The sequence below is a fragment of the Aythya marila genome (assembly GCF_965140915.1).
Source record: "Aythya marila genome assembly, chromosome: 6".
Taxonomy (NCBI): domain Eukaryota; kingdom Metazoa; phylum Chordata; class Aves; order Anseriformes; family Anatidae; genus Aythya; species Aythya marila.
The window spans coordinates 4,413,866-4,440,283 of NC_139047.1; the positions used below are offsets into that span (position 1 = coordinate 4,413,866).

At 37.4% G+C, this 26,418-nt stretch overlaps 1 protein-coding gene across 1 annotated transcript in view; it reads right to left on the bottom strand.

Moving 5' to 3' along the window:
• Positions 1 to 1,200: 1,200 nt before the first annotated feature.
• Positions 1,201 to 26,418, bottom strand: part of COL3A1 (collagen type III alpha 1 chain) — a 49,805-nt gene continuing 24,587 nt past the window's right edge. The window contains exons 7-51 of the mRNA XM_082762981.1: positions 25,918 to 25,971; positions 25,646 to 25,699; positions 24,892 to 24,945; positions 24,680 to 24,733; positions 23,065 to 23,118; positions 22,494 to 22,538; positions 22,222 to 22,275; positions 21,494 to 21,538; positions 20,846 to 20,899; positions 20,450 to 20,548; positions 20,282 to 20,326; positions 20,059 to 20,157; positions 19,272 to 19,325; positions 19,033 to 19,140; positions 17,762 to 17,815; positions 17,546 to 17,644; positions 16,398 to 16,451; positions 15,995 to 16,093; positions 15,797 to 15,850; positions 15,625 to 15,678; positions 15,020 to 15,073; positions 14,616 to 14,669; positions 14,386 to 14,430; positions 14,200 to 14,298; positions 13,970 to 14,077; positions 13,385 to 13,438; positions 12,389 to 12,442; positions 12,235 to 12,288; positions 11,514 to 11,567; positions 11,058 to 11,165; positions 10,828 to 10,881; positions 10,273 to 10,326; positions 9,057 to 9,218; positions 8,299 to 8,406; positions 7,724 to 7,831; positions 7,265 to 7,318; positions 6,978 to 7,085; positions 6,297 to 6,350; positions 6,079 to 6,186; positions 4,913 to 4,966; positions 4,568 to 4,675; positions 3,603 to 3,885; positions 3,000 to 3,187; positions 2,569 to 2,811; positions 1,201 to 1,578 (exon numbers count right to left, since the gene is read on the bottom strand). Of these exons, the coding sequence (XP_082619107.1) occupies positions 1,432 to 1,578; positions 2,569 to 2,811; positions 3,000 to 3,187; positions 3,603 to 3,885; positions 4,568 to 4,675; positions 4,913 to 4,966; positions 6,079 to 6,186; positions 6,297 to 6,350; positions 6,978 to 7,085; positions 7,265 to 7,318; positions 7,724 to 7,831; positions 8,299 to 8,406; positions 9,057 to 9,218; positions 10,273 to 10,326; positions 10,828 to 10,881; positions 11,058 to 11,165; positions 11,514 to 11,567; positions 12,235 to 12,288; positions 12,389 to 12,442; positions 13,385 to 13,438; positions 13,970 to 14,077; positions 14,200 to 14,298; positions 14,386 to 14,430; positions 14,616 to 14,669; positions 15,020 to 15,073; positions 15,625 to 15,678; positions 15,797 to 15,850; positions 15,995 to 16,093; positions 16,398 to 16,451; positions 17,546 to 17,644; positions 17,762 to 17,815; positions 19,033 to 19,140; positions 19,272 to 19,325; positions 20,059 to 20,157; positions 20,282 to 20,326; positions 20,450 to 20,548; positions 20,846 to 20,899; positions 21,494 to 21,538; positions 22,222 to 22,275; positions 22,494 to 22,538; positions 23,065 to 23,118; positions 24,680 to 24,733; positions 24,892 to 24,945; positions 25,646 to 25,699; positions 25,918 to 25,971 (3,804 nt within the window). The 3' untranslated portion in view covers positions 1,201 to 1,431. The remainder of the gene's footprint in view (positions 1,579 to 2,568; positions 2,812 to 2,999; positions 3,188 to 3,602; positions 3,886 to 4,567; positions 4,676 to 4,912; positions 4,967 to 6,078; positions 6,187 to 6,296; positions 6,351 to 6,977; positions 7,086 to 7,264; positions 7,319 to 7,723; positions 7,832 to 8,298; positions 8,407 to 9,056; positions 9,219 to 10,272; positions 10,327 to 10,827; positions 10,882 to 11,057; positions 11,166 to 11,513; positions 11,568 to 12,234; positions 12,289 to 12,388; positions 12,443 to 13,384; positions 13,439 to 13,969; positions 14,078 to 14,199; positions 14,299 to 14,385; positions 14,431 to 14,615; positions 14,670 to 15,019; positions 15,074 to 15,624; positions 15,679 to 15,796; positions 15,851 to 15,994; positions 16,094 to 16,397; positions 16,452 to 17,545; positions 17,645 to 17,761; positions 17,816 to 19,032; positions 19,141 to 19,271; positions 19,326 to 20,058; positions 20,158 to 20,281; positions 20,327 to 20,449; positions 20,549 to 20,845; positions 20,900 to 21,493; positions 21,539 to 22,221; positions 22,276 to 22,493; positions 22,539 to 23,064; positions 23,119 to 24,679; positions 24,734 to 24,891; positions 24,946 to 25,645; positions 25,700 to 25,917; positions 25,972 to 26,418) is intronic.

The following is a 26,418-nucleotide window of genomic DNA, read 5'->3' on the forward strand; positions in this document are numbered from 1 at the left end:
TAAGCAGCCTACAATGGCATGTTTAGATTGAGGCACGGTTTTGAGTGGAGAAGTAATTAAACTCTTGTGTTTCCTCCAAACTGAACTGTCTAGGTGCATGGGTACTGTTCTGGTTCTTTCTGTCAGAACTGAATCCAGGCTGATAGTCAGAGATGTTCACCATGCTTGAAAACATGAGCCTGGAAGAAGAGCGGAAAAAGTAAGAAAATTTCATTGTATGATGCCATAAATTGCATTCCTTAGGATTACAAGGTTTGCCTTCAAGCAAAATTATCTGAGAAAAACAGTTAACATAGTACAAGTTACCTTATTGATTTGTTGTAATTTGTCTTACCTTATTAGTTTGTTCGAGGGAAAAAGTACAGTAAAAACAGTAAAATTAAAAAAGTCAGTTTTATGAAACAAGGAGTTTTATTAAGATATTTTATTATGTGTCTCTGTAAGGAATAGACCAACAACCATATAAAAGCTTACAAAGATGGTTAACCTTCAACACTATAAATGTGTTAATGTGAAAAAAGAAGTTCACAATTTTGCTTCTTTATTGACTTTTACAGTGAAGGGAAAAAATTCTGAGCAATGACATTCCAATGACAATCTTTGACAGGAGACATTTACAATTGCTTTTAATCCTTATATTTTGTTTTAAAAAGCAAGTCAATAACCCTGACTTGCAGAGTTAGGAGTGAAAAATACATTAGCACCATCATATTAGTCTTTTACACTTCCCTAATTTTAGTGGTCTTGACCAGCAATGACAGGAAAGTAGAGAAGCACCTTTGATAACAGAATACAATCCAACAATAAAATTACGGTGACAACTGCCATTAAGGTATTAAGCTCTTAAAATACACTGTACTTTTGCACAGCTAATCAGTACAGCAATAACAGATTTTTGTACCAAATTATTCCACTGACTTAACCAATGGGTTTAATGTGTTTTGACTGATTTTTGATGGATTTTTTTTTTTTCTGGTTTGACTCATCAGACATCCCAGTTTCTGTCCATGTTGAGGTAGTTGAAACAGGGAAGTCTTTCTAGCTTTATGGACTGCATCTTAGAAAGCAGGGTAAACTTTTGTACTGGGAGCAATCAGTGCTTTGTAAATTGGCTAACATTCAACTAATAGAACACAGTGTTGTTTTATTAAGTGTTGAAGTTTTATTATAGCACCACGGAGACATGTTCTGAAGATGGAATTTGGTAAAAAAAAAAAAAAAAAGAGCAAAAAGCATTTTTACTGTACTTTGTGTAATAGCAAAAAAAAAAAAATAACCCTTGATATCAAATTAATTTTCCCCCAGAAATTTTGTTAATAAATAACTGGGATACAGATGGTCATCTGTACTAGCTGACAAGGTTAAAACAAAGGAGCACAGTTGGAGTGTGAATCTGTTTGCTGGGGTTTCAGAAAGAGCAGGATCTTCGATTTATAAGAAGCAGACTGGGCCAATGTCCACGCCAAATTCTTGATCAGGACCACCAATATCTATAGGTGCAATATCAACCACAGGCAACCTCATTGTCTTGCGTGTTCTGTATTCAAAGACTGTTTTACCCCATTCTCCAGTGTGTTTCTGTGAAATGAAATAGGTAGAAAAATGTTAGAAATCAATGTTGGGCTATATAAGCGTTATCCTATAGTTTACTGTATTTTCTACTTTATCTTTCCATATTATTTTATTCCTTTCAGCATCATAAAAACAGCACACAATCTCCTTAGAAATTAATATGTTGCTAGACATTCTTAATTTCTGGTCAGACGCTTGTGTGGTGTTTTAGACGTTTCTGCTAAGAATGGATGGGATCCCTGATGACAGCTGGGTACTCTGGAGCAGTGCCCTGACTTAGTACTGAAATACGCTTGGTGTGCTGAGGGGTTGTACAAATGGCTACGCAGCTGGGAAAGTTTTTTTGGCTACAGGTCAGAGTGCTAGCAGTAATGAAGTAGCTCTTCATGTTCATATTTTAAAAATGGCCACAAAATGGCTGCGAAGTGGATGCATGCAGGTGTCCTTGTATGTTGCTAATCTACAGGTTGTTAGTGTTTTGGGATCCTAGCAGGAGGCAGAAATAATATCTAGTGTTTAGTATTTATTACTGAAAAGGCAGCAGACAATGAAAGATTAGCATGCTCATTTATGTTACTGTTTTTCTCCAGTACTTTCTGCTGCAGTAAGGGAGGCACAGTTGAATATGCAAAATACTTGGGTTTGTGCATTCCCATAATCATAGCCTATGCGACTGGCTTGACTTTGCTAGCCTTGAATTTCTTGATTGACTGAGATGATTCACTTACTGCTGCTGTTAGTTTTAGAGTTGACATGAGATTGGGATCAAAGCTTGGTCCCCATAACTTCACTGTGGACCTCTAAATGTCTTTGGCTCTAGAGCAAGATGTCTGTAAAGTACAGATTTAATTGGGTGTGTGTGCAACATTCTACAGTTGCAACTGTGTCCTTTCCCAGGACCAAGATCTTTCAAGGCTCTCTCCCCCTTTATTCTGGGCCTAGTACTCTAGCAGGAGTTATTTATTAGACTACCACAGTAAAGTCTTGTTTACTTACAGTACAGCCGTCTTCCAGAACCGCATACATATATTTGCTGTTTCCTTCAGCCTTGATCTCACTTTCCACAGAGCTCATCAGCTTCAGAGCTTTTTTAACGTTTCCGCTGGCTTGATCCATGTAGGCAATGCTGTTCTTGCAGTGGTAGGTAATGTTCTGGGAGGCACGGCTGGAGAGGATGCGGAGGAACGCCAGCTGAACTTCTGAGACATCCTCTGGAAGGTCAGGATCGCCGTAGCTGAACTGCAGAGCACAAAACATAAGCAAAAGGCTTTCAATTAGTCATGCCTAGAGCTGGTTTATATAACTATTATTTACCCATTAAATAGTTAGTTCAGTTTAATTTCAGGATTATTTCTTAGTAAATTGTGATGTATATGAGTACATTATATGTACTACCTTTTTGGCTACTAACAGTGTTAATTTCTCACCTGGAAGCCTCCATTCATAGACTCTCCAAACCAAACATGTTTCTTTCCACTGTTTTCACTGGTCCACCAGTTTTTCCTTGGCACAGTGCTGGGGTTAGCAGAGAGGCATGTCTCACCAGTTTCCATATTACAATATACTTTAATAGCATCCATCTTGCAGCCTTGATTAGGATCAATCCAGTACTCTCCTACAGGTGGTAAAAAGAGTGAGTGTTCAGGGACTTAATATACATGTATTTGGAGAAGAATTCGACTGTATGACATTAGGCTTATTTCTATTTCAGAAAATAAGACTATATAAAAATACACTGCTTTTATGTGAATAGGGTTAAAAGACACTTAAATATGCAACTTTTTTTTTAAAAAGGGATTTAAGCAAATTTTCACTTATAAGTATGTAAGGAGTGAATTGAAATCAGTGTATAGGCTGTGTAAATGCAGGGTATTTAAATGATTATTGTGTTTACCAACTTTATCATGACATTTGTAGAACAAATTAGATACTTTTTATAGCATATCTCTGAGTCTTTGAATATTCAAAGACAATAATATTCAGGAAAGATCTAGACCCGATACCATTAGCACAATAAAAACTTTGCATACCACTCTTAAGATCAGGATGGCAGAATTTCAGATCTCTGCAGTTACGAGCTGGATTCTTTCGTGATCCATCAGGACTAATGATGTTTTCAATCTGGTTGTTGATTGATTTCATTGAAGACATGATCTCACTCAGGTTGATGTCATTTTCTTTGGGCTCATCCCGATATTCATATCCATAGCCTACTGGACCTTTTTCTCCAGCACCCATGGAAGCTACACCACCACCACAACATGGACCGGGAGGACCAGAAGGCCCAGGAAGACCAGGTTGGCCTGGTGGACCCTAAACAGAAACAGTGGAACATGATGCTGAGTAGAGATCACAGGTTAGAACTATAAATCTATGTGGACCCTAATCTTAAAAAAAAAAAAAAAAAAAGTCATTTCATTTACTTATTTATTCATAGCAAGTGACATTAAATATGTTAGACATTCCAGGCAAACATTTCTTTATGAATGAATATTTGTTAGGAAAATATTATTTTCCTAAACTTGGAATTTTCTTTTCCTAATTTTCTCAGGCTGTGACTGTCCTCCTTCTACTTAAGCTTTAGGAAGGTAGAACCCTTTTCACCAAAATCCAGAGGATGGGCTATTTCTTGGCTTTGTAAGTAGTGCCATGAGCTATGCTGGTGACCTCTACGGTGCTGGTCTCTTTGGAGGAATTTAAGAAAGCCCTTTTTTAAGACACAAAGGGAAGCTGTTCTCTGAAGTGGAGATTCTATCTTCCCAATGTACACAGAAAAGTCAATAATTATCTGAGACTAACAACACCTAATGCATCAGTAGTTACACTGAACTACAACTTTTTTTTTTTTGGACTTAGGCTTGACAGCTAGATCTGTCCTACCACAAGCTCAGTCCATGAAGTACAGAATTTTCTGAGGTAGAAATTGAAATGGGAGAGAGCTTTTGTTTAATGAACAATTGCTAAACAAGTATTTGAGTATGCACAGTTTACTTACTGCAGGGCCACTTTCACCCCTGTTACCACGGGGGCCAGGAGGACCAATAGGACCTGGATAGCCGCTTGTACCATCTTTTCCAGGGGGCCCAGCTGGTCCTGGGGGACCCTAGAACAAAGGTGAATGCATATATTATGGTAAAAATAGCTTACCAGATAGTCTTAATTCAAAAAATATTTGTGAGAGCTTTCTAAAATTTCTGTACAGTTTATCAGGTGTTTTCTTTTTCTTCAGCAGTTGCCTGTTAAGATGGTCATTTTAAAATTATTATTATTTTTATTATTATTATTTTTTAAACATGCTGAATCTTCCCTCCAGTTATGCTAAGTAAGGAGTTTTTCTTACCCTTGCACCTGAAGCTCCTGGACTTCCAATTGCACCTTGTGGACCCAGGGGACCCTATGAGGAACAGGTATGTAAGTCATTCCAGTAATATTTTGCAGCTAGCTGGATGTGCCTTAAAAAAATACACTGAAAACATCTTTATGATTGTATGAAATACAAGTTTATGAGAGTACTATGTCAGATATGAGAAAGAATAGTTGTCACTCTTGTACCAGTAAAAGTTACCAAATGTTCTCTTAATGAAAAAAAGAGACAGCCAACAGACATCAACAAGCTTAGAATGGTATCTTGTATTAAAAGAGCTAAACCATGTGTTTTAAAATGATTCATCTTCTCATTGAGAATAAATTGAAATAATGTATTAATTGAAATAATTTATCAGACTTCTTTTTACCCATAAGTGACTCAATAGGGTAATGGTGTGTTATTAAATAGATTTACACAGGTGGCATTTATAGTTAAAACTTCCATAATCTTGCCATCATTGATAGGATAACTATATGCTTTTTGGTTTCTTGATTCTCACTTCTACCATGCATGCTATTAAGAGTTCTTTCCACTATAACCCCCTCTTTAAGTTTTTACTTGTTGTAAAAACCTAGGGCATGCTTGTCTCTTACCCTTCAATTTTAGCTATTAAGAACTGTTCCAAATGGTAATGCATGTTTACAAGTAAGTAGTTTACAACTTCATGCCCATTATGCTCTGATATTAATTACTGTGGAAGATGCCTGACAGAAGAGACATCTTTAAACTCCAAGCAGCTTTTTTTTTTTTTTAAATGGATTTAGATGCCTGTCTCGCATATTTTTTTTTTTTTTTTTATCTCTGACAATTTAATCAAGAATAGCCTATATAAATGAGTACAAGGAACGTGTTTTATTTATTTATTTATATTTAAGTCAGAAAAACACAGAACTAAAAGGGATTTTAGCAAATTCAGCTCTAGCTCCTAGCAGCTTCTTCCAGTTCTTTTAATACTTTTTCAGGTTGATTCAGGAACATTAACTTTTCAACATGTATGACAATTAAATTACGCAAGTCATTTCTTCTTTGTATTTTTTTCTCTCCTCTGTGAATTAGCTAAAGCCAACTAGTTACCTGAGATGCAAACCACATAAATTAAGAACACAGATGAAATTCCTAATCCAATGCAAAATACTCACAGGAGGACCAGGGAGACCAGGAGTACCAGGAAATCCTCTATGACCCTTGATGCCTGCGCTGCCTCGTTCACCGGTTTCACCTTTATCACCACGAGGACCTTGAGGACCCTTCAAGAGTAGATTTGCAATAAAAGGAGCATAGAAAGAAATGAGAAACATGACGAAATCTCAGGAAACAGTGAATGTGTTTTATCACAAATACTTTAAATGTGACTTACAGCAGGACCACGAGCACCAGCAGGACCAGCAGAGCCAGGAGGGCCAGGTGGACCCTGTAACACAATAAGAACAAGATAGAATGGATTCGTTGCAATTGACTAGACCACCTTTTTATTTCCAGATGAGTATCTTCAAAGCCAGAGACAAGGAAAAGCTACACACACTACATATATAATCAATAAGAATTTTGATCAGTTGTTTTTCTTACCAAAGTTAGTCTTACTCAGCTGCTCATATGCACCAATGCATACCTCATGCAGAAGACTCCTTTTTCAATTTGTGAGGTGCTCAGTGCATCCAGTGCTGGTGTCAGCACTTCAGAAAAATAACTTGAGTACTTCCAAAATTACTCCCTTAGTTTAATAAATAAGGCTGCTTACACTGAATGAACATTATATGGGATGAAAAGTAATGGCCTGGTGGGACGATGTACTTTTTGGCATCTTAGGCATGTGAATTTTGAGTTTACTGTATACATAGTTATCTGCAATATAAATTGTGATGTCTTTCCCCTTGATATTTTTAAAGAAGTGGCCCTCAATGCCAAGAAACGAAGGCAGAAACAAATACAGATAGCTATAGTATCAGTCTTCCAAACTTCCATTTCTATTACTGCATGAAATTGACTTTTCATAGGAAAGGTATGTAAATAAGCAGTTGGCTATTTGTTTTGGTTTTACCTGAAATCCTCTTTCACCAGCTTTTCCAGGGGCACCATTGTTTCCTGCAGGCCCAGGGTGACCAGGAGGTCCTGGAGCTCCAGGAGGGCCACTTTCACCACGGTCACCCTGCAGATGGTAACAGCAAATAGAGAAAGAAAATCAACGTTTTATAGAATTTCAATGTAAAGACTGCATTCTTTGGAGTCTAACAGGATTGAGGAACAAGTTATACGGCACAGAGCTAACTACTTATATTGCCAATATTACATAGAGGTGACAATCTGAAGACAGTGTTCAGTCCTTACTTTGCCTCCTGGGGATCCATCGCGTCCAGGCAAGCCATCCGATCCAGGGTTACCCTGGAAAAAAACAACAGTTGGTACAATTTGTTTATAAACTAGATTATGAACAATCACCATGTTTTCTATCAAACTGAAATAGTGCTCATCAGAGCAAGGGTTTTCAAAAAACTAAGCGTTTCTGGAGGTGGAGGGGCCCATAAAGTATTGATTGGACATTTTATTTTGTAAGTGCATGGGCAGTGAAGTCTCTTGTTCAGTTCCAAGTGAGACAGAGACATGGTCCACTGGTAGTAAAAAGTAAAACAAAGATTGTACTTTCTCCTAACATGAGAAGGCAATCTGCACAGGACATGGTCCATCAGGTGCTTGAGGGAAGCTTTGTGAACCTTAAAACATAGTTACTTCCTGAGTCTTTCGTATATAACTCACAAGCTATCAGGAAGGCCTAACACATCCACTCACATCTCTGCCGGGCTCTCCAGGTAAGCCTCTTTGTCCCATAGGACCTTGTGGACCAGGAGCACCACGTTCTCCTGGAACACCATTGACACCTGGTTTACCGTCTTCACCCTAAAGAAAGAGGGAAGAAATTTAATTGTAGAAAATGTGCTTATGAAATGCCATCATGTTATACATCTTTAGTGAAATATACAGTGCTTATGAAGGCGACCTGATAAAATGAAGTGCCAGTGTAACTGTGGTGATTTTGAATACTAGGAACAAGAGAAAAGAGGTGCCTCAGAGTAAGGTCAGCTATTTTGGCTGCCAGGCACACTGCTGACTCACGTTCAATTTGCTGTCTTGTTGTTATATACTTCTAATGAACCTGGTCCAAAAGTCTTGGTATTAGAGACTAAAGACAACCTCACATCCCATAGCTGTCCAGTGGATGTTTTAAAGCCTGATCTTATGGTTGTAAAGGCAAATAACTGGATTAAAAAGCATTAAGAAGTACAACATTAATTACTGTTTTTAACTGCTGGATTACAGTCATCGCACTAATTTGGAGGCTATCATTTCAGTGAATGCACGCTCACCTTGCTACCAGCCATGCCAGCTGCTCCAGGGAGGCCACGTGGACCTGGCAAACCCGTGTTACCGCGGCTCCCAATGATACCTTGAGGACCGGGGTCGCCAGGTGCCCCCTGTTTGAGAGAAAGGTCAGTCAACACTGAGCATCTTTGACATTCAGGAAGATGGCTTCTGGTTCTTGATCATAGAATCATTGAGGTTGGACAGGACCTCCAAGCTCATCTGGTCCAGCCATCACCCTACTACCACTGTTACCCACTAAACCATGTCCCTAAGCACCACATCCAAACTTTCCTTGAACACCCCCAGGGACAGTGATGCCAGCACCTCCCTGGGGAACCCATTCCAATGCCTGACTGCACTTTGAGAAGAATTTTCTCCTAATTTCTAACCTAAACCTCCCCTGGTGCAACTTGAGGCCATTCTCTCTAGTCCTATCACCTGTTAGTTACCTGTGAGACGAGGCTGACCCCCAGCTCCCCACACCTTCCTTTCCAGTAGCTGTAGAGAGCAATGAGGTCTCCCCTGAGCCTTCTCTTCACCAGACTAAACAACCCAGTTTGCTCAGCCATCATAGGTCTTGTGCTCCAGACCCTTCACCAGCTTCGTAGCCCTTCTCTAGACACATTCCAGAGCTTCAATGTCCTTCACGTACTGAGGTGCCCAAAACTGAACACAGTACTTGAGGTGTGGCTGAGTACAAGGGGACAAAACAGAATCCCTACCTAGCGGTATAAAAGTCCCCAGCTTGCCATGTACTCACCCTTTCTCCACGAGGGCCTGGTGTCCCTTTTTCACCTGGTGGGCCAGGCTCACCTCTTACTCCAGGAGATCCTGAACTGCCAGGAGGACCAGCATTACCAGGGGGTCCAGGAGGCCCATCCTTGCCAGGAGGCCCTGCATTACCAGGGGGACCTGGACTACCCTAAACATTTTAAAAATAAGAGCATGAGTTGTATTATCATCTGAAACAGTGCTACACACTTACTGCATTGATCTTTCCTCACAAAAGCAAATCAAACTCGGTTCGTTGCCTAAAGGTAGCGTTAAGGCACAACCCCTATGCACCCAACTCTGAACTGGTTCTTATAAAGAGAATTAGTCCCATTGTCTACTGCTTTCAAGCCACATTTTTTTCTCCTGACTGTCTGGACATACAATTTGCATTTCACAGAATCAGAATCACAGAATCATCTAGGTTGGAAGAGACCTTCAAGATCACCTAGTCCAACCTCTGACCTAACACTAACCAGTCCTCCACTAAACCATATCACTAAGCTCTACATCTAAACGTCTTTTAAAGACCTTCAGGGATGGTGACTCAACTGATTCCCTGGGCAGCCTGTTCCAATACCTAACAACCCTTTCAGAAGGCATATTTGGAATGTCCAGTGGTTGTTATGCATCCAGGACAGGATGCACGTTCCTTATCCAAGGCTCTAACCCAGCATTTCTGAATAGTAGCAGTTCTAGCTGATTTCTAGATTCATTCATGCCAGCTAACTTTACTGCTATCTTGAATGTGTGCTGAATGATGCTTTTCATTAAAACTCTTAGCTTAGATGATCAATGGGAAGAATTGCATTGACTTTAATATTAACATTAAATAAAATCCTACTTTTTCTTATTATTTAGCAATATCTGCATCTGTCGTTAACTATAAAACCAAAAAAAATCTTTTCTTCAAATATAACAGATGTTTTCTCAGGTCTTAGTTACAGTACAATGAATCATTTGTAATTTTTATTAAAAAGGGGTAAATACATCTTATTCTTTGTATTTGCTTAATCTTTAAAGCAAATCAAAACAGATTGATTTTTTACAGAGGGAGAGTAAACTCTCTTTAGTAGAAGTTTTTCTCTAGGCACAAACATCATATTCAAGATAACTTTGATTGCGCACTATTCATATCATGGTACATCCAGCTTAATCAAGATTAATAAGTCTAAAGATATCTGCAAGGTAAGAATACAACCTACATTGTTACCAGGGGGACCAGGTAGACCACGAGCACCAGGGAAACCAGCAGCACCCTGTAAGATACCAATAATTTTGTCAGTTTCTGAAGATTAGAAAAATGGCAATTTATCCAATTGATTTCTGTATAAAAGCTGACTTTATTTATTTATATGTATTTATTTATTTTAATAAAATCTGAATTAAACAGCCTGCAACTATCAGCTTTGTGAGGAATTTCCCCCCCATACCTCATGGAAAGGTCCCACATGTCCCTCAAAGTTGAGCCAATTGTCTCTCAGAAACTTGTCATAGATATCATATAAATCTAATAACTGCTGAGATAAATGATTTATAGCTTTGTGTTGTCCCAGAAGCCATTTTGGCACCTTACTTATATTAAAATCTATGAAAACCTGCTCACAAATGCCTTAATCTTTATTACTCCTTGTGGAAGACTTCAGATATTCTTGAAATACAAATATTAAAGTCACTGAAGGCCTTGAGATTCATTTACATCATGTTTGTTTTAACACACAGGAACCATTCATCAGTTACTAAGTGAAAGAAACACTTACAGGGCCTCCAGGTGATCCACGTTCTCCTTTTGTTCCTTGGGGACCAGGTGGACCCTACATGGAAAGAAATAGACAAAGCAGATAATTTGAAAAACAAATAAGAAACTATTGGCTGCACCATGAAGTTACAGGCAGTTTGAATGATTGCACGTAGGCCAAGCCACCAGGAGGCTGAGGGAGAACTGAAGATGTGTTTCCATTTGGAGCAACGAGGAACAGCACATACTTACTGGTGCACCAGGGCCGCCTTGTGGACCTGCAGCTCCAGGGGGTCCAGCCTCTCCTCTTAGACCAGGTGGGCCTCTCTCTCCTTTCCCACCAGGTTCACCATTTTGGCCCTGTAGAAAAATTGTATTGTTATGTTATGACACGACAACAAGACGATGCAGACAATACCACTGTAATGAGAAACCATATATAGACACTCTCCTGAAGGGATGACCTTTATTGGTCTACTGGCGTGGGAAGGGAAGGGTAAAGAAAATGTTGCTTTGTGTGTGACTGAGTACAAAAAGAGTAGCAATTTTATTGGTATTGTAGCAATATATATTGCTACAAAATTAAATGTAAAGTAGTAAGTATTAACGTTAAAGTGGTTACATCCAAGTCTTTCTGAGATGAAAATTAATTCAGACAGATGAAAAATGGATAATCACATTCAATTGCTTGTAAGTATTTATACTTACTGGAGCACCAGGGAAGCCAGCAGGTCCAGGGAGACCTTGTTCTCCTCGTTCACCCTGTAGATAGCAACAAGTCAGCAATGGAAGATGTCAGAAAAATAGGCTTCATATCAGAAGTTAGAGAACACTCATGAATAGAGCTGAAGTTTCTTTGCCTTAACGGGGGGAGGATTGGGGGAGGGTTAGGGTAGGGAAGCTGATGGACACATGACCAGACAAATGGCAAGCAAAAAAGGCAAACAACCAAAGCCAGCATTTGCTCCTGAGCTCTAAAAAACAACTGTTCAGTAATTATATGATAACTATCTAAAGTGTGACAAACTGATCTTGTATAAACCCTGACCACAGTCCATGTTGTTTCTTAGATGCAACTGAGAGCCACAAGTGGTTTTATTAAGGTAAGATACAGGAATATATATTTTACTTAACCATAAGACAAGATGGAAACAATTCAAGGAAATCCCTCTGCTTTATCTAGCAACTACTGGTTCAAACTCTTGCTCTGATCTGTCATTGTAGCCTTCCAATTCCTATAAAGCTTTAGAAGCTTTGACTTTCTGAAGCCCTTAGCATGTGTAAATCCCAAGAGTCAATGAGAGCTGAGTGTACTTAGTTTATTACTGACTCAACTGAATATGTTCTTGATAGGGACAGTTTACAACGTGGATGTTTCTACCAGGCTAGATGAGTAAAGGTATGCTGGAAGAAAACGACTGTCACTTACAGGACCACCACGGGAACCCATGGGACCTGGGGCACCTGCTGGACCAGTCTCTCCCTGTAAGGAACAAGAATGATTACCAGGATTTCCTCCTCTTCCCAGGAGACAGTGATGCTACTGTTCATGGCATCACGCATCTTTATGGAGGATGCTTTACCTTATCTCCAGGTGGGCCGGCAGGACCAGGAGGACCGATGGGACCGACATTACCCTAAACAATTAGAAAATAATATATTTTGTATCAAAATATGACGCTGTTATCTCATCTATTTTGATCAATATCATTATCAACATGTTTGCACTGAAACACAAATGTTATCTAAATGAAAGCAGCTCTACAATGGCAGCATGTTGTTGCACACTACATTTTGGAGTGATATACTGACATCATACTATTTTGTGATGTGAGATATCTCCAATTCATTTCTCATTATTTTTACCCCCATATAAATCTAATCCAAAGCCACTTGAAGTCAGTGAGTCTCTCAATAGACAATAAAAGTCACCTATTGCTTTAACTTCTTTTATAGATAATTGGTCCATATTTCTCTGGTATAAATTCAACATCTCTTGACCAATGACCTCATTTTTTTTCCTTGAGAATTCGATGTGTACCATATGGTTTGCAATCTATTTCTCTACTTCCTCCCACTCGTACAAGCTGCGTTAATATTTTTGCTGTCCCCTGTTATATTGATGTATATATTGCTTACATGTACTTGTTGGATTTATGTATACACTTCAAGTGCATATGCTATATAGATGTATAAATATATCATACATAGTAAACTGTAGTCTGTATGAGAGCCCTTGCTATCACAGTGTCTTTTTGTGCTTCATTATAACCAACAGTCTTCTCAGTTGGCTAGCTTAAGGAAGCTAATAACATTTTACCTACCTCTGCATTGGGACTTTCCCTCCAAAGCATTGTTCCAATTAACTATAATCTTATACTTGCAAAAACTGTTCTATCTACTTGGGCAGCCATGATCACGAAGATGATCACCAGATTTACACAGCCAGAATGAAATACAATGGGGTTACTATTTTAACTCTCCTAGATAGTATTTATTCACTGTAAGTGTACTCGCCTTCTAAGTGTAGACTATATGAAGCTAATTCATAAACTGTTAGAAGTTGAAAGACCACTCACCCTCTCTCCTCTTGCACCAGGAAGGCCATCAGCACCTTTGCCACCAGGTTCACCCTACCAAACAGAAGATGTAAAAAGGATAAGCAAAAAGCAAGCAAGAGACAAAAAACCAACAAAACAAACAAACACACCACACATTACTGAGGAGAGCATCTCCTACTGAGGGTATCCAAATAACCATATTTCCTTATTGTGGTCATACAAATCTGAAACAAGATGACATTCTGCACAGTATTCAGCATCAGATACGGAATACTTGGATGCAAAAACTCCAGACTGATTCAAAATGGAGACCATACTATAGGCAGACAACTTGGCATAAACTATTCTAGTTGTTTATTAGCTTCATTGGACCTGTTCTGTTTTATCCTTCCCTCACGAGATGAAGCAGAACAAAATAGCTAGCATATAATACCAGCTGTAAAATGCTGTATTTTATAAATGCATATGGTCCATATAATGCTGCTAAATCAACAATACTGCACAATCAGTACCTCTGAAATCAGGCCAAAAGTGAACACGTGAAAAAACTCCATGCCTTATGGGAGACTGACATTGGAAGGGTACGTGAGATGGGTGCGTTACCTTATCCCCTTTTGGTCCAGGACTTCCAGAAGGTCCTCTCTCGCCGGGCATTCCCTGTAAGCCAGGCAGCCCTGTGCCTCCAGGGGCTCCAGGGGGGCCAGCAGGACCCTAATGATTGACAAAACTAATTAGAAATAGTGGGGAAAAAAAATAATAAAGGGGGAGGGGGGTTATGAGGCATGACTGAATGCTGTACACGGCAACAGAAGGGCAGGCAAGTCTGTGGGTACCTTGGCACCTTCTGAGCCAGCTGGACCTGGCCCACCTCTCGCTCCAGGAGGTCCTGGAGGACCCTGTGCACCACGTTCACCTGGGATACCATTTTCACCCTGTGACAAAGAAACATGTTATTTGTTGTCAGGTTAATAATCGTCAATTTATTAATGTAACTGTAGAAATGATGCTATATGATTTACCTTAGGGCCTGGGAATCCGGGTCCTCCAATATCACCTTTTGGCCCCTGTTTATGAGAAAATAAACACAAGTTATCCATGCACCTAATAAATCTGCGTTGTGGTTGGCACCCTGTTTCTCCCTCTTATTATCCCTGAAAACAGATTTCTCTGCTCCGCAGAATGTTCATGGCTGTCTGAATTTGGAAATTTGGTAGATCTGGGAAGAGCTTTGAAAGGAAATAATACTTACTGGTTCTCCAGGCTTTCCATTTTCTCCAGCTGGTCCTGGTCCACCAGGCAATCCCTATAAGAAGGAACAGCATCATAAGGTAAGTCTAGGTTACATAGATAAAATAAGCATTCTTCTATTTAGCAAAATGTTTTGACACAAAGATGTGGACCCTACTCATTCACATCCTCTACAAAGGAGGAGTTACTTTGATAGTCAGCAGTTTAATATCCACAGAGTCAGCCATCTGGTTTGCAATTACAAAATAGCGAGCAATACATTTTATCAACTGATTGATTTGTTTTACTTCAAAGTATGATTACATGTATGCTAATGAAAGTGGTTAGATGTCTTTTTTCTTTCTCTTTTGTTTTGTTAGTCTGTTAAAAAGAATCAGAAAGAAATTAACTACAAACACACAGTACCTGGAGGCCAGGAGAACCTGATGGCCCTGGTTCTCCTCTCTCCCCAGAAGGACCCTAGAATCAAAGAGAAGAGGAAAAAATGAAACTGTCTCAGAATATTTCAGCAAAGAAACACCTCCACACCACCTCTAATCTATGTCTCCTTATCTTGAATCGGAGAAGATACTTCACAATTCTAAAGGCTAATGTATCTTAGTGTTCTGGTATTTTCTCTTTTCACCCCAACCACCAGATGTAATTTAGAAATATTTATCTCACTTAATATTTGTGTCACTTGACACTAGTCCAAAATTGCTAGCTCTGATAAACTTTGAAGGGAGCACTAATATGTCTCAATTAGAGAAGATGGTATATCCCTAACAGCTGTGAATTGACTTTTCATTTCAACTCACACCAGGACCTGACTCAGGGTTTTCCCAACATGGTTTTAATGTATGGAAATAATGGGGAAGAAGAGATCTGGTATTTGTCTTCTTAAAAGGAACTTTCTTTATATCATAAAAATATCCCTCCCCCCACCCCCCAAATTTACAGTCTCTTTCTGTAGGTTGCAGACCACCTTGGCAATAGCTGATAATTGACTCTTATGGGAGTCTAACACTTACAGGAGGTCCAGGAGGACCAGGGAGGCCAACATCACCATTCTTTCCAGCAGGACCCTAAACAAAGGCAAAATTTGCTATGGTTATGAGTTGGTATTTTTATATTAATTACTAATATTTTGGTGATTTTATAATATTTTTGTTATATTGTTAAAAAATCATGAATAAAACTTACAGGAGTTCCAGGTGGTCCGGCAGGGCCTCTTTCTCCATTCTTACCAGGTAGACCCTTACAAAAGAGTAAGATCACATTTAAAATAGCTGTTCTGGTCAAAATACAATAATTCAAAGCAGTAGCACCAAATTCCTCCACTAAGAAGCAATCATGAAGCAGTTGATTGCTCAAGCACAAGTGTGGAGAAATACCACTAACCTCATTTCCTTTAGGGCCGGGGAAACCCATTACACCTGGTTGACCACGTGGGCCTGGTGGGCCAGGTGGACCAGAACGGCCAGGTTCACCCTGGTTACCCTGGGATAAGCAGAAAAAAAATTAAGACATGGCATCTCTTAGGTGAAATAAATGCTTATCTATGAGTCATTAAATAGTCAAGGTGAGATCAAGCAAGAGACATTTAAACTCAAGACTTCACACATTTTGAATTTCAACCAAGCTTCTATATAATTCAATATATTTGAAATATGGAGTATAAGATCCGCACAAAGCTATTACAATGAAACAGCACCTAAAGCGCTCTGGTAATTAAAACAAACAATAGACAATCAATACAAACAATAGTTTGTAATTAATCAATCAAACAAACAATAGTACATACTGGAGGGCCGGGCTTCCCATCGCTTCCAGCACTTCCTGGAATTCCAGGCAAACCCTGCAATTGAAGGAAAAAAAATGTTATTCTTCAGCTTAAAATGTGTAGCAATAAATAAATAAGTTTTTAAAATATTTTCTTGCTTTTAACTTCTTTATTAAAATCCTCTAATTAAGGGGAAAATTGAAGAAATCTTAACAAATAATTTTGCTAGGATTTAATCCCTTTCTCATAGATTTTCATGATCAAGCCATCAAACAACATGCAGCAAAAATATATTATTTCATTATTTGAGAAAAAACTCATTTCAGAGGGTAAAAAATCAAAGAATGAAACAAGTTTCACTGTGCCCTATACTTAAAAGCAACACAACTTATAATATATTTTTACTTATTTTGTTTTATATTTTAAAAAGAGATTACTTATGTTATATTTTAAGACATATTCATTTCCAATAAAATTTTAACTCCCAGAAGCCTTCATTCAAGCTCAAATTTCAGTGCATTTATTGCCATTGGTTTCTAATTCTTAGTACAGTTCACAGAATGTTATTATGTTTTGTGTGCGTTATACAATAAATTATCCCTGAAAGTCTTCTTGATTTATAACCTATGAAAATCTGACCAATTAGATTTATATTAAGTTGCATTACTTGCAAATAAACGATATATAAAGCATTAAATATTTAAGTATATTAAAACATGCATATTAGTGCATAATTTAAACATATATTTAAATTTCAAATTTAGCTCTATTTAAATAAGTAAAACAATATCAAATGCAATAAACCAACTATCTATTAAATGTTATAACAACACATTTTATAATACACTTCAATATTCATTAAAACGTAAAAAAAAAGACAATACAGAAATTCATCTAATGCTAACTCACATTAAAGCCATAAGAATGCATGAGAGCTGTGGAGCATGTTCAGCTTCATATAAATTTCATACATTCACATCTGACAGATGTTTCTGAAAGCTCCACATTGCTGCATGGTTATCTATAGCACTATGAACGTATGTTCCAGATTCAAAGGAAGTAATGACATCACTAGAATTTGTTCTCTAATTGGACTTCTCTATTTTATCAGCTCAGATGAGGCATCTTTAATAGAATTTATCTTATTTTCTGTAGATATCTTGTCTTACTCTCATTCCTGGAAGACCAGGGCCTCCATCTTGTCCACGATCTCCTGCAGGTCCACTTGGGCCAGGGGGACCTGGACTGCCACGTTCACCTGCAGGACCCTAAAGAAAAAATATATATCATGAAGGAAATTGGAATCATATTGAAACTGAAATTGTCTATTCAAATTAACATGAATTCAACAGAAGTGTGGGATGGTTTTAGAGGAAGACTCATACCTTTTCGCCTGGAAGTCCATTGCTACCGGGTAAACCACGGAAACCAGGGGAGCCCTGTGAAATAAAAGAAACAAGTATGGATTTTAGACAAAATAACTTGGGTAATGGGAAATATTTTTTCTAAACCATTTACCTTTAGACATTCAGAAAATTAATGAAAGAAATACATGGAAATGACATTTCACTGTGCTAAGAAAGTCTGAAGAAGAATCTTCTCAAGGACATAACCCTATTGATATAATAGGTAGTCCTTCATTTTCTTTCAGCAGGCCGTACATTAGTCCCTTTACTCATGAGCATTTTTTTAAATACATATAAAAAATTAAACAACACAGTCAGTCTTGAAGAAATATTTTCTTCTAATTCAATACTGAAAAGTGCTCTACTGTATTTTTGTAATAATTATATTTACTACTATTTGTATTGCTTACAAAGAATTTTAATTATAAAATATAAATTGCAGCCTAATTTATATATGTAAAATTATTTGTTCACTGTGCATCACATAGATCATAGCTTCCTCATAGCTTTAGCAAGCACTGCAAGTGATTCTTAAATTAGGTGTTATAAATAAATGAATACAATTTCCTTTGATTTTGATGGGAAAAGAAATACAAAATTTGTGATGTTGTTGCTATTTTGTTATTCAATTAATCAATTCAAGAACTCCTTTGTGAGAATGCTCTTTGGAAAGTTACTGAATGTAGTAGCTGAAAAACTGCTGGTAATAATGACATTATAAGATATAAGATACCCTGACCATATTGTTATTGACATTATCGACGCTAAAGACATATTGATAATAAAGATGATGATATAATGACACATCCTGAATGTAGAATTTGCACTGATTTCACTTTTCAAAGCTAATGCTTTGTGATGGCTATCACAAATAGTTGTTTGTTTTTTATTTTTTAAACTGAGAAGACATTTTGAAAGTAGCATAAAAATTAAAAAATGTTTCCAATTCCTATGTGGTACTTACAGTTGTTTTTCAGCATGAAGCTTTAGATATGACTTCCACTTTAGTTCCTCAATATCAAAAAAAGAATTTAAAGTATTCCAGACTGAGATAGAGACAAACTCTGCAGCTGAGATTAGGAACTAGATAAGAATTCTCCCAAGTTTTGAAACCCTGTTCCACATGTTGACATTGGTGAGAATTTATATGGAGTCAAATTTTGTCTCAAATAATTTTGAATACCAGCTTTTTTCACCTTTGTACTAACTCAAAATATACCTAGTATGCATGGTCGTCTACAGTGGCTTACCCTTTCTCCAGGTGTTCCAGGGACACCATTCTGGCCAGGTTCACCATTTGCACCTCTTTTGCCTTCCTCACCAGGAGGTCCAGGAGCACCTGGGGTGCCATTTTCACCCTGGCAACAATAACAAAAGCCACCAGTGACCTTAGGATTTGAAAAGAACCCCCCCTAGTTTTGTGTGTGGAATGATTCAGGGTTCAGACTTCCTGGGAAGAAGTCTCTGAATGCATTTTAAAATCACTTACACGCTCGCCTTTTGGGCCTGGATCTCCTTTTGCACCATTCTTACCAGGTTCTCCCTAAACAGAAGAAAATCTCATTAAGGTTATGGATTTCAATAGGGTATTATTATTCCAGAGCTATCAGGTAGTACTAAAATACTAAGAAATAGACATATTTCAATATATTGACTATTTTATTTTTTTTTTTATTATTTTAGTAATTTATTGCAACAGAATTAGTAGAAACCAATCGGATCTAGATGTTGAATGTATGGTGCTCTTTCAAAATTTGGTAAAGAAGTGATGTAATCTTAAGCACCACTGAGAAGAATTTTATGTCTGTGAGAAAGAACTATGTGTGGTGTATAGCTGCCAGGAGAGAGCATATCGGGGTCAATGACAGGGTAAGAGTAGATACAACTCACTAGGTGTAGTGGACTGCAGATTCAGGACAATGGGAATTTTAGCAGGTGAAACTGGGATTTTAACACGGCAGATTTTGTTTTATGCAACAGTTTTAGTCAAGATACTGTTTTGCTATGTGTTTCTGATTTGATACATAATTTAGGAAAGATAATAAGTATTATTGATACGTTTAATTCATACATACCAATATAGAAGGTAATGTGTGAAAGATAAAAAATATATTTATAAAAAATAGTTATCTATAGTTATCATAAAATAATTTATGAGACCATCTCAAATTAATAGGACTAATTCAATTTATTTAGTTAGTTATTTTAACATATCAGAAGTACTTCCACCATGCTGTTTTTTTGTACAAACAGTGTAATGAATATTAGTAACTCACCGGAGTGCCTTTTGCTCCAGGATTTCCACTTGCACCAGGTGGGCCAGGAAGACCACGGCCTCCTGGCAGACCAGGAGCACCAGGAATACCAGAAGGTCCCTGTGGAGAGCCAAAAGGAGATGACCAGGATGAACAGAGCTCAGCACGGTTGGATTCTGCCCAGGTCATCAGTGACCCTCATGAACTCAGTGTAGTAAAAGACACTGATGTGAAAAGTACTCACCATTTCACCCTTGTTGCCAGGACTTCCAGCTCTTCCAGGAGGACCCTGGAAAAAAGAAATGTCTAAATTGTTGCTGCTAACCTATCATCCTTAAACCAAAGGAGTTGTAAGGCTTTGTGAAGAGCAGCTGGCACTCCACTTCCCTGTTCTCAGGTGGTATTTACATACCTGAGGCCCAGGTGGCCCAGCATGACCCTGAGGACCAGGTTCTCCTCTCTCTCCAGGACTACCACTAGCACCAGCAGGACCAGGAGGACCAGCTTCACCCTAAGGAAAAAAAGGGAAAAATGAATGCATTTTAGTCATATCTCCACGGAAATCAGTATTAATGTCATGGCCTCTTCCTCTCCTTTGCATGATTTGAGAAAAATATTACCACTACTATCACCCGAGTGCAAGAGCCAAATCAGCTCAGCAACCCAGTGCTGAGACACATGGTCTCAGTGCAATCCATCAAATGTATGGTGCATAGCTCCTCTAGATGCTGAAAGTTCACTTGAAACCCTCCCAGAATGCAACATAAAACACTAAATCCTGTATTAGCACGTATCTGTAGCTGAATACCTTAAAACCTGGAGAGCCTGGAAATCCTGCAGTTCCAGGGGGACCTGGGGGACCCTTAAAAAGTAAAAGAAATTGTATTAATACAAGAGGTGAAAGCCATATGAATAGAATTAATCTTAAGTTAAAAAAAGAAAAGCCTGATTATGACATTTTTCTCTGAATAAGAAAACACATGGCAAAATAACAAATATAAATTATGCTATAGAAGATAAAGTTTGGCTAGTCCTAAAATATCACACCTATGTGTTATTCTGACTTTCATATTCAGCTAAATTTCTTTGTTGTCAATTAAAAAAAAAAAAACAACAAAAAAACATAAAAGCTATCATTAAAGAAATAAAGTTATAAAATTGTTCAAAATTTGTTTTAATTATAAAAAGCAGGTGTAGGAAAAAAATAAGCCAATAAAGGTGCTACACATACAAATGAGCATGCTCAGGTTTCATCATGCAGATGGAAAAGATAAATAACCTTTTGCACACTTCAGCAAAATAATGTCTTGGATAAGAGCATTCAAAATTTTATCTGCATAGAGAACAGCAATTCTATTCTGATTTAAAGTGTTAAAAATCTCCTATTTTCACTGTGTGGCTCAAGCATTTTGATCAACACAAATATTCAAATTCAAACAACTCTAGGTCTTCTTACAGGTGGGCCTGCTGCTCCTGGAGCTCCATCTTTGCCATGGGCACCCTATGGAAAAAACAGAGGGGTCTGATAAGAGCACTACTTGGACACAGAACCTACATGCCTTTACACTCATGACTCGCAAAGCATCTCTCCGTGTTTCTACAGTCCTACTTAGTTTACCAAACCCCAAGGATTCCTCAAGTGTAAAATTCTAGAATGATAATTAACTAAATGTTTTTGAAGGAATATCCATCACTTTATGTGACTTGCACTGTAATGATGAGACAGCAAGACATGAAAATATATTCTTCTGAGAATTCTTAAGGAAATAACAGTTACCAGAATCGCTTGTGGCCAGTTTTTACAGGTAAATAAAAATAAAAGTAAAAATAAGTAAGATCAAAATAACAGTTACTTCTAACTCACATAAAAGACAAAAAGATCATTCCAAAAGCCTAACTGAATATGATACAGAACTGTATGATTTAAATCATAAATTCCCTGTCTTACAGACATGTTAGACCAGGTCTGCTGCTCAAGTTATCTAGTGTTTGTACAAATATTGCTGATTAGCTGGGGACGGATATGTTTTCATATATGATTTTACAGATGCTATGCAGTTTTCTAATCCTTTGCATTACAGATGTTTTAAGATAAATCTTAAAACAAGCAAGGAATTATCAACATATTGAAACAAGATATATGCTGATTGCTGATAAGAACAACAGCTGCAATTAATTACTTACAGGGCCACCAGGATTTCCAGGTCTTCCTCTTTCACCAGCTGGTCCTCTTGGTCCCTAGAAAACATAAGAAAACTAGTTTGTGACATGATTTCCTAAACACATATGGCTTGGTACTGCTTTTATTTGCAGACCTTACTATTGGTCAATGTATGTGGTAGGGTAACTAAGGTTAATAATAATAATAATAATAAAAATGAAAAGATGAATAAATCTATTAAGGGGAAAGTGCCAGTGGCCCTTCCATTTAGATGCTACAGGGTACACATATTTACCGGTTGGCCTGGTGATCCGTTTGCTCCAGGAAGACCAGTTTCACCCTGTTATGTAAATTAAAACAAAACAAAACAAAACAAAACAACACACAAACAATTACAGAATGAACTCTGGTGAGAACATTTTTTTATTTATTTAAGAGGAAGAGACAGCCCACACCTTTGCCCCTTTCTGTGTGGCTCTGTGTGTCTGCAGCTTGAACAGACATCTGTGAGGCCTGAGCCACCAAAAAAAAATGCCAAAAGAAAATATTTAAACAGAAAAAATAATTAGGAAGACACAGTCCTTTACTGTTATGCAATAAAGTCAAATGATCTGGGCATGTCCTGTCCTTTTAGAATCTCATCTTTGTTACAGCTATAGGATCAGGGCATGACATAGACCAGAGAGTCTAACTCCTTTGGAATGGTTCCTTTCATAGAGATCTTCAGTCAGTTTCTTCAATGCTTAATGGCTTTTCTGAATAGCATAATATGCAATGCATAGCTACATAACAAATAACGGAGGGTATTTTTACACCTGTTAAAAAGATTACACTACATTTTTTTTTTTTTTTTTTTTTTTTTTTACCTTTGGACCTGGAGCACCACTATCACCTTTGGCACCATCTTTTCCATCAAAACCCTGTGGGAAAGGAAAACCATATCTGTGAATACTATTTCTCTTGTAGTCTAGAAAATCTGATTCCCCTTGGCCAATTATTGAGCTTCAAGTACAGTGTTTTTTGTGAATATTTTAAATTAGAAAAAGATTGAAAATTATTTGAACCATAGGAAGGTATGTTACGCATTCTTACAGAACGGCAGTAGGAAATTTGAGATTGTTTAAGAAAGAATTACAGGGAAAAAAATAGTGACAAAAATCTCTGTGTACATGGATTAAATTGTGGGCTCCAATCTACACTGCTGAGAACTCACTCTATCTCTTTTCAGCTAGTTTTCTAGCCTTCACACAGACCTAAAATTTATGATAAAAGAGATGTTTAAATACTGTTGACTGAATCCTGTTAGTCCTGTTATAAAGATGCATGGTATAAATGCTGAATGCAAATATTCATTACATCATTACCATAACAGGTGCAAGCTGAGTACTTAGAGCAGGGATTACAAAAAATTATTTCTAAAATCTTGAATAACTTTATAGTTACGATTGATTAATCCTAATTTCCAAAGTATAAACAGTAGAAGTGGAAACAGAGCTTTTAATTTATCTTCTTTGACTTCAGTTAACTTTTACTTACATTTATATTATTTTCCTTTATACTTAAAGCTATGATGTCATAAAATTAAGAAACGGTGATGTGGATGGAAACAGACTGTATAAACAACAGACAGCTGTTTATAAAATAGCTATTAATCTAAATCAAGCTTTCACCTCGTCAGTAAAGTTTATACAGTATAATGTTTAATTATTCTGCTACTGCAATTGTTTTTATAATAGTTAGCTTTAGAATGTTTACTGTCTTACACTTTCTACAATTTATAATTTAATAAATAATTAAATATAATTTAATAAATGATATCACAATGGGTTAGCTTGCTGACACATTGGTTTCTTACTGTTGACTTTAACAGAGTAGCATAAATTGTACATCTGTCACTATTCTTCTTTATCAAATATTTGAATAATATTTAATAATACTTTTATTAAATGGTTAATTATCACTTAGAATTATCATATCATATACTTATGTTTTTCATACTGAAATAATTTCACTTAGATTGGGGTCTTGGGCTAGGTGCTGTAGAGATGGAGACATGGTATTTGATCCTAGGATTTTATAACTTAAGTAGCACTCCTGTTTTCACGTTACTTGATGTAGAAGGAAGCACGTTGTTGAGCTTTGTAACACATTCAGTCATCATTACTTGATGTTATACATAAAGGAGCACATTTAAATAATGAGTGCTATTAGCTAGTAGAACACTCTTTGAAAGAAAATTCTTATTCCCCCATGTCTCTATTTGCATTAGTTAAGAGTGGATGCTTTTCTGGAACACATGCTTAACCCAACATGCAGTATGGAGCAGTACAATTGAGGTAACTAGATAAAATTCAGCAGTCTGTGTTACTATGATTCAATCTCGTTAGCTGGAAATTGAAGACTGAAGGAACACAGTGCAATACCATGGCTCATGTAGAGCAACAGACTCCATTGCACCCAGTACAGTCAATAAATACTTACTCGTGAACCTTTCATTCCAGGCATTCCAGGCATTCCAGGGTGTCCCTTGTGACCCTAAACACACAAACACAGAAAGATGAGTAAATTTACATACCTACTGTATGAAGGGCACAAACCAATGCTCATTAAGTATCATGTTCACTTAACTAATACAAAATGGGAAAACAAAACCTATCATTAGATTATCACTGTTATTGGGGGCTTTTTCATACCGGTAATCCAGGGATTCCACGGTCTCCATTTCTGCCTGGTCTTCCTGGTTCTCCCTGTGGAAAGAAAGTAAATTGCTGACTTCTTTGCTATTGCTTCAGTTACTGGCATAGATATGGCCTTGACAGATCAAGATGAGTTGGAATAAGGAGGTGAAACTTCCACTGAAGACAGCAAGGAAAATTACACAAGGGTGAAGGTACACACTATGACTGCCTTCTGAAAACCATTGCCAGAAGTTATCAACTCACTTTTTTTTTTTTCAATCAAGATTTTGATTAGCAACTAATATATTTCAAGCCAACATTTTAGAAATGGTATCAACACAGAAAAAAAATATTTTTCATGGTAAAACAGTCAAAATGGACAAAAACATCAGCTGATTGTCTCTCCCTGTACTATACATATCCAGGATTTCCAGCTGTGAGTCAAAAGACGGTTTTAAGAACCTCAACTCTCAAAGCAAGACTTAAAGGGAGCAGGCAACCACCATTACTGTCTGATTTGTTTGTTTATTTTTTCCTAATTGTGTTAGTGGAATATCCTGCTAAAATTGAAACTTTTTTGCAATAGACACTTATACCTGACGTAAGCCAAATCCAGTTTCTTAGAGTCATGTTGTTTATCTGAGAAATTGGGAGACATTAGAAATTCTTAAATGCAATGGTATCAATGTGCTCTGCTAACTTAACATTTAATGAAATTTGTTTTTCTTATTTTTAAATCTATAAATAATTTAAATAATAGTGAACTTACATCTTTTCCTGGTGGACCAGCTGGGCCTATCATGCCTGCAGGGCCTGGAGGTCCCTGAAGAAAAATAATGAATATTAAATATAATAATAGATATTAAGTCTCTTTCAAATTAAAAATGCATTAAGTGCCATAAAATATTTGTACTATTGACATAGACAATAGTAAACAGGCAGGATGAACCGCCAGATTTCAATCCACTCCAGTGATGACACAGAGATTCATGCTAGTAGGAGCATGCCTTTGACATATATAATGATATATAACATACGTACAGAAGGGCCAGGTTGTCCTGGTTCTCCGGGGGGACCTTGGTATCCATTAGAACCCTACAATGCAGCAAAAAGCAGTTAAGATGTGAATAACTCCATGCACTGTGCCACGGTGCTACTGTATTTCATAATGATCTTGTTACCAAGCAGAATATGAAAACAGAACTAAATGTACTCCTCTATAAGGGGATATACATTGAAAACCCCAAATCCTTTGTGTGTTTACTGAGTGTGCACTCGGATTTCCAGTTTCCTTTTTCTCATGTGAAATTTTTGTCTGAACAAACATTTGGGAATATTAGCAGAGATTCATAGCCAGTGGTATATTTTAAGGGCAATATTCAACTTTAGATGACACCTCACAGTATCACAGTAAGCCCCAGGCATAAACACAGAGAATAGCCCTTAGCCATTGAGTCTTGATGCTGCAGAGATGGTAGGGCCCTGTTAATAAGAAATTACATCTATCCATAAAATTATTCAGCTTAGTATCTCGATTTAATG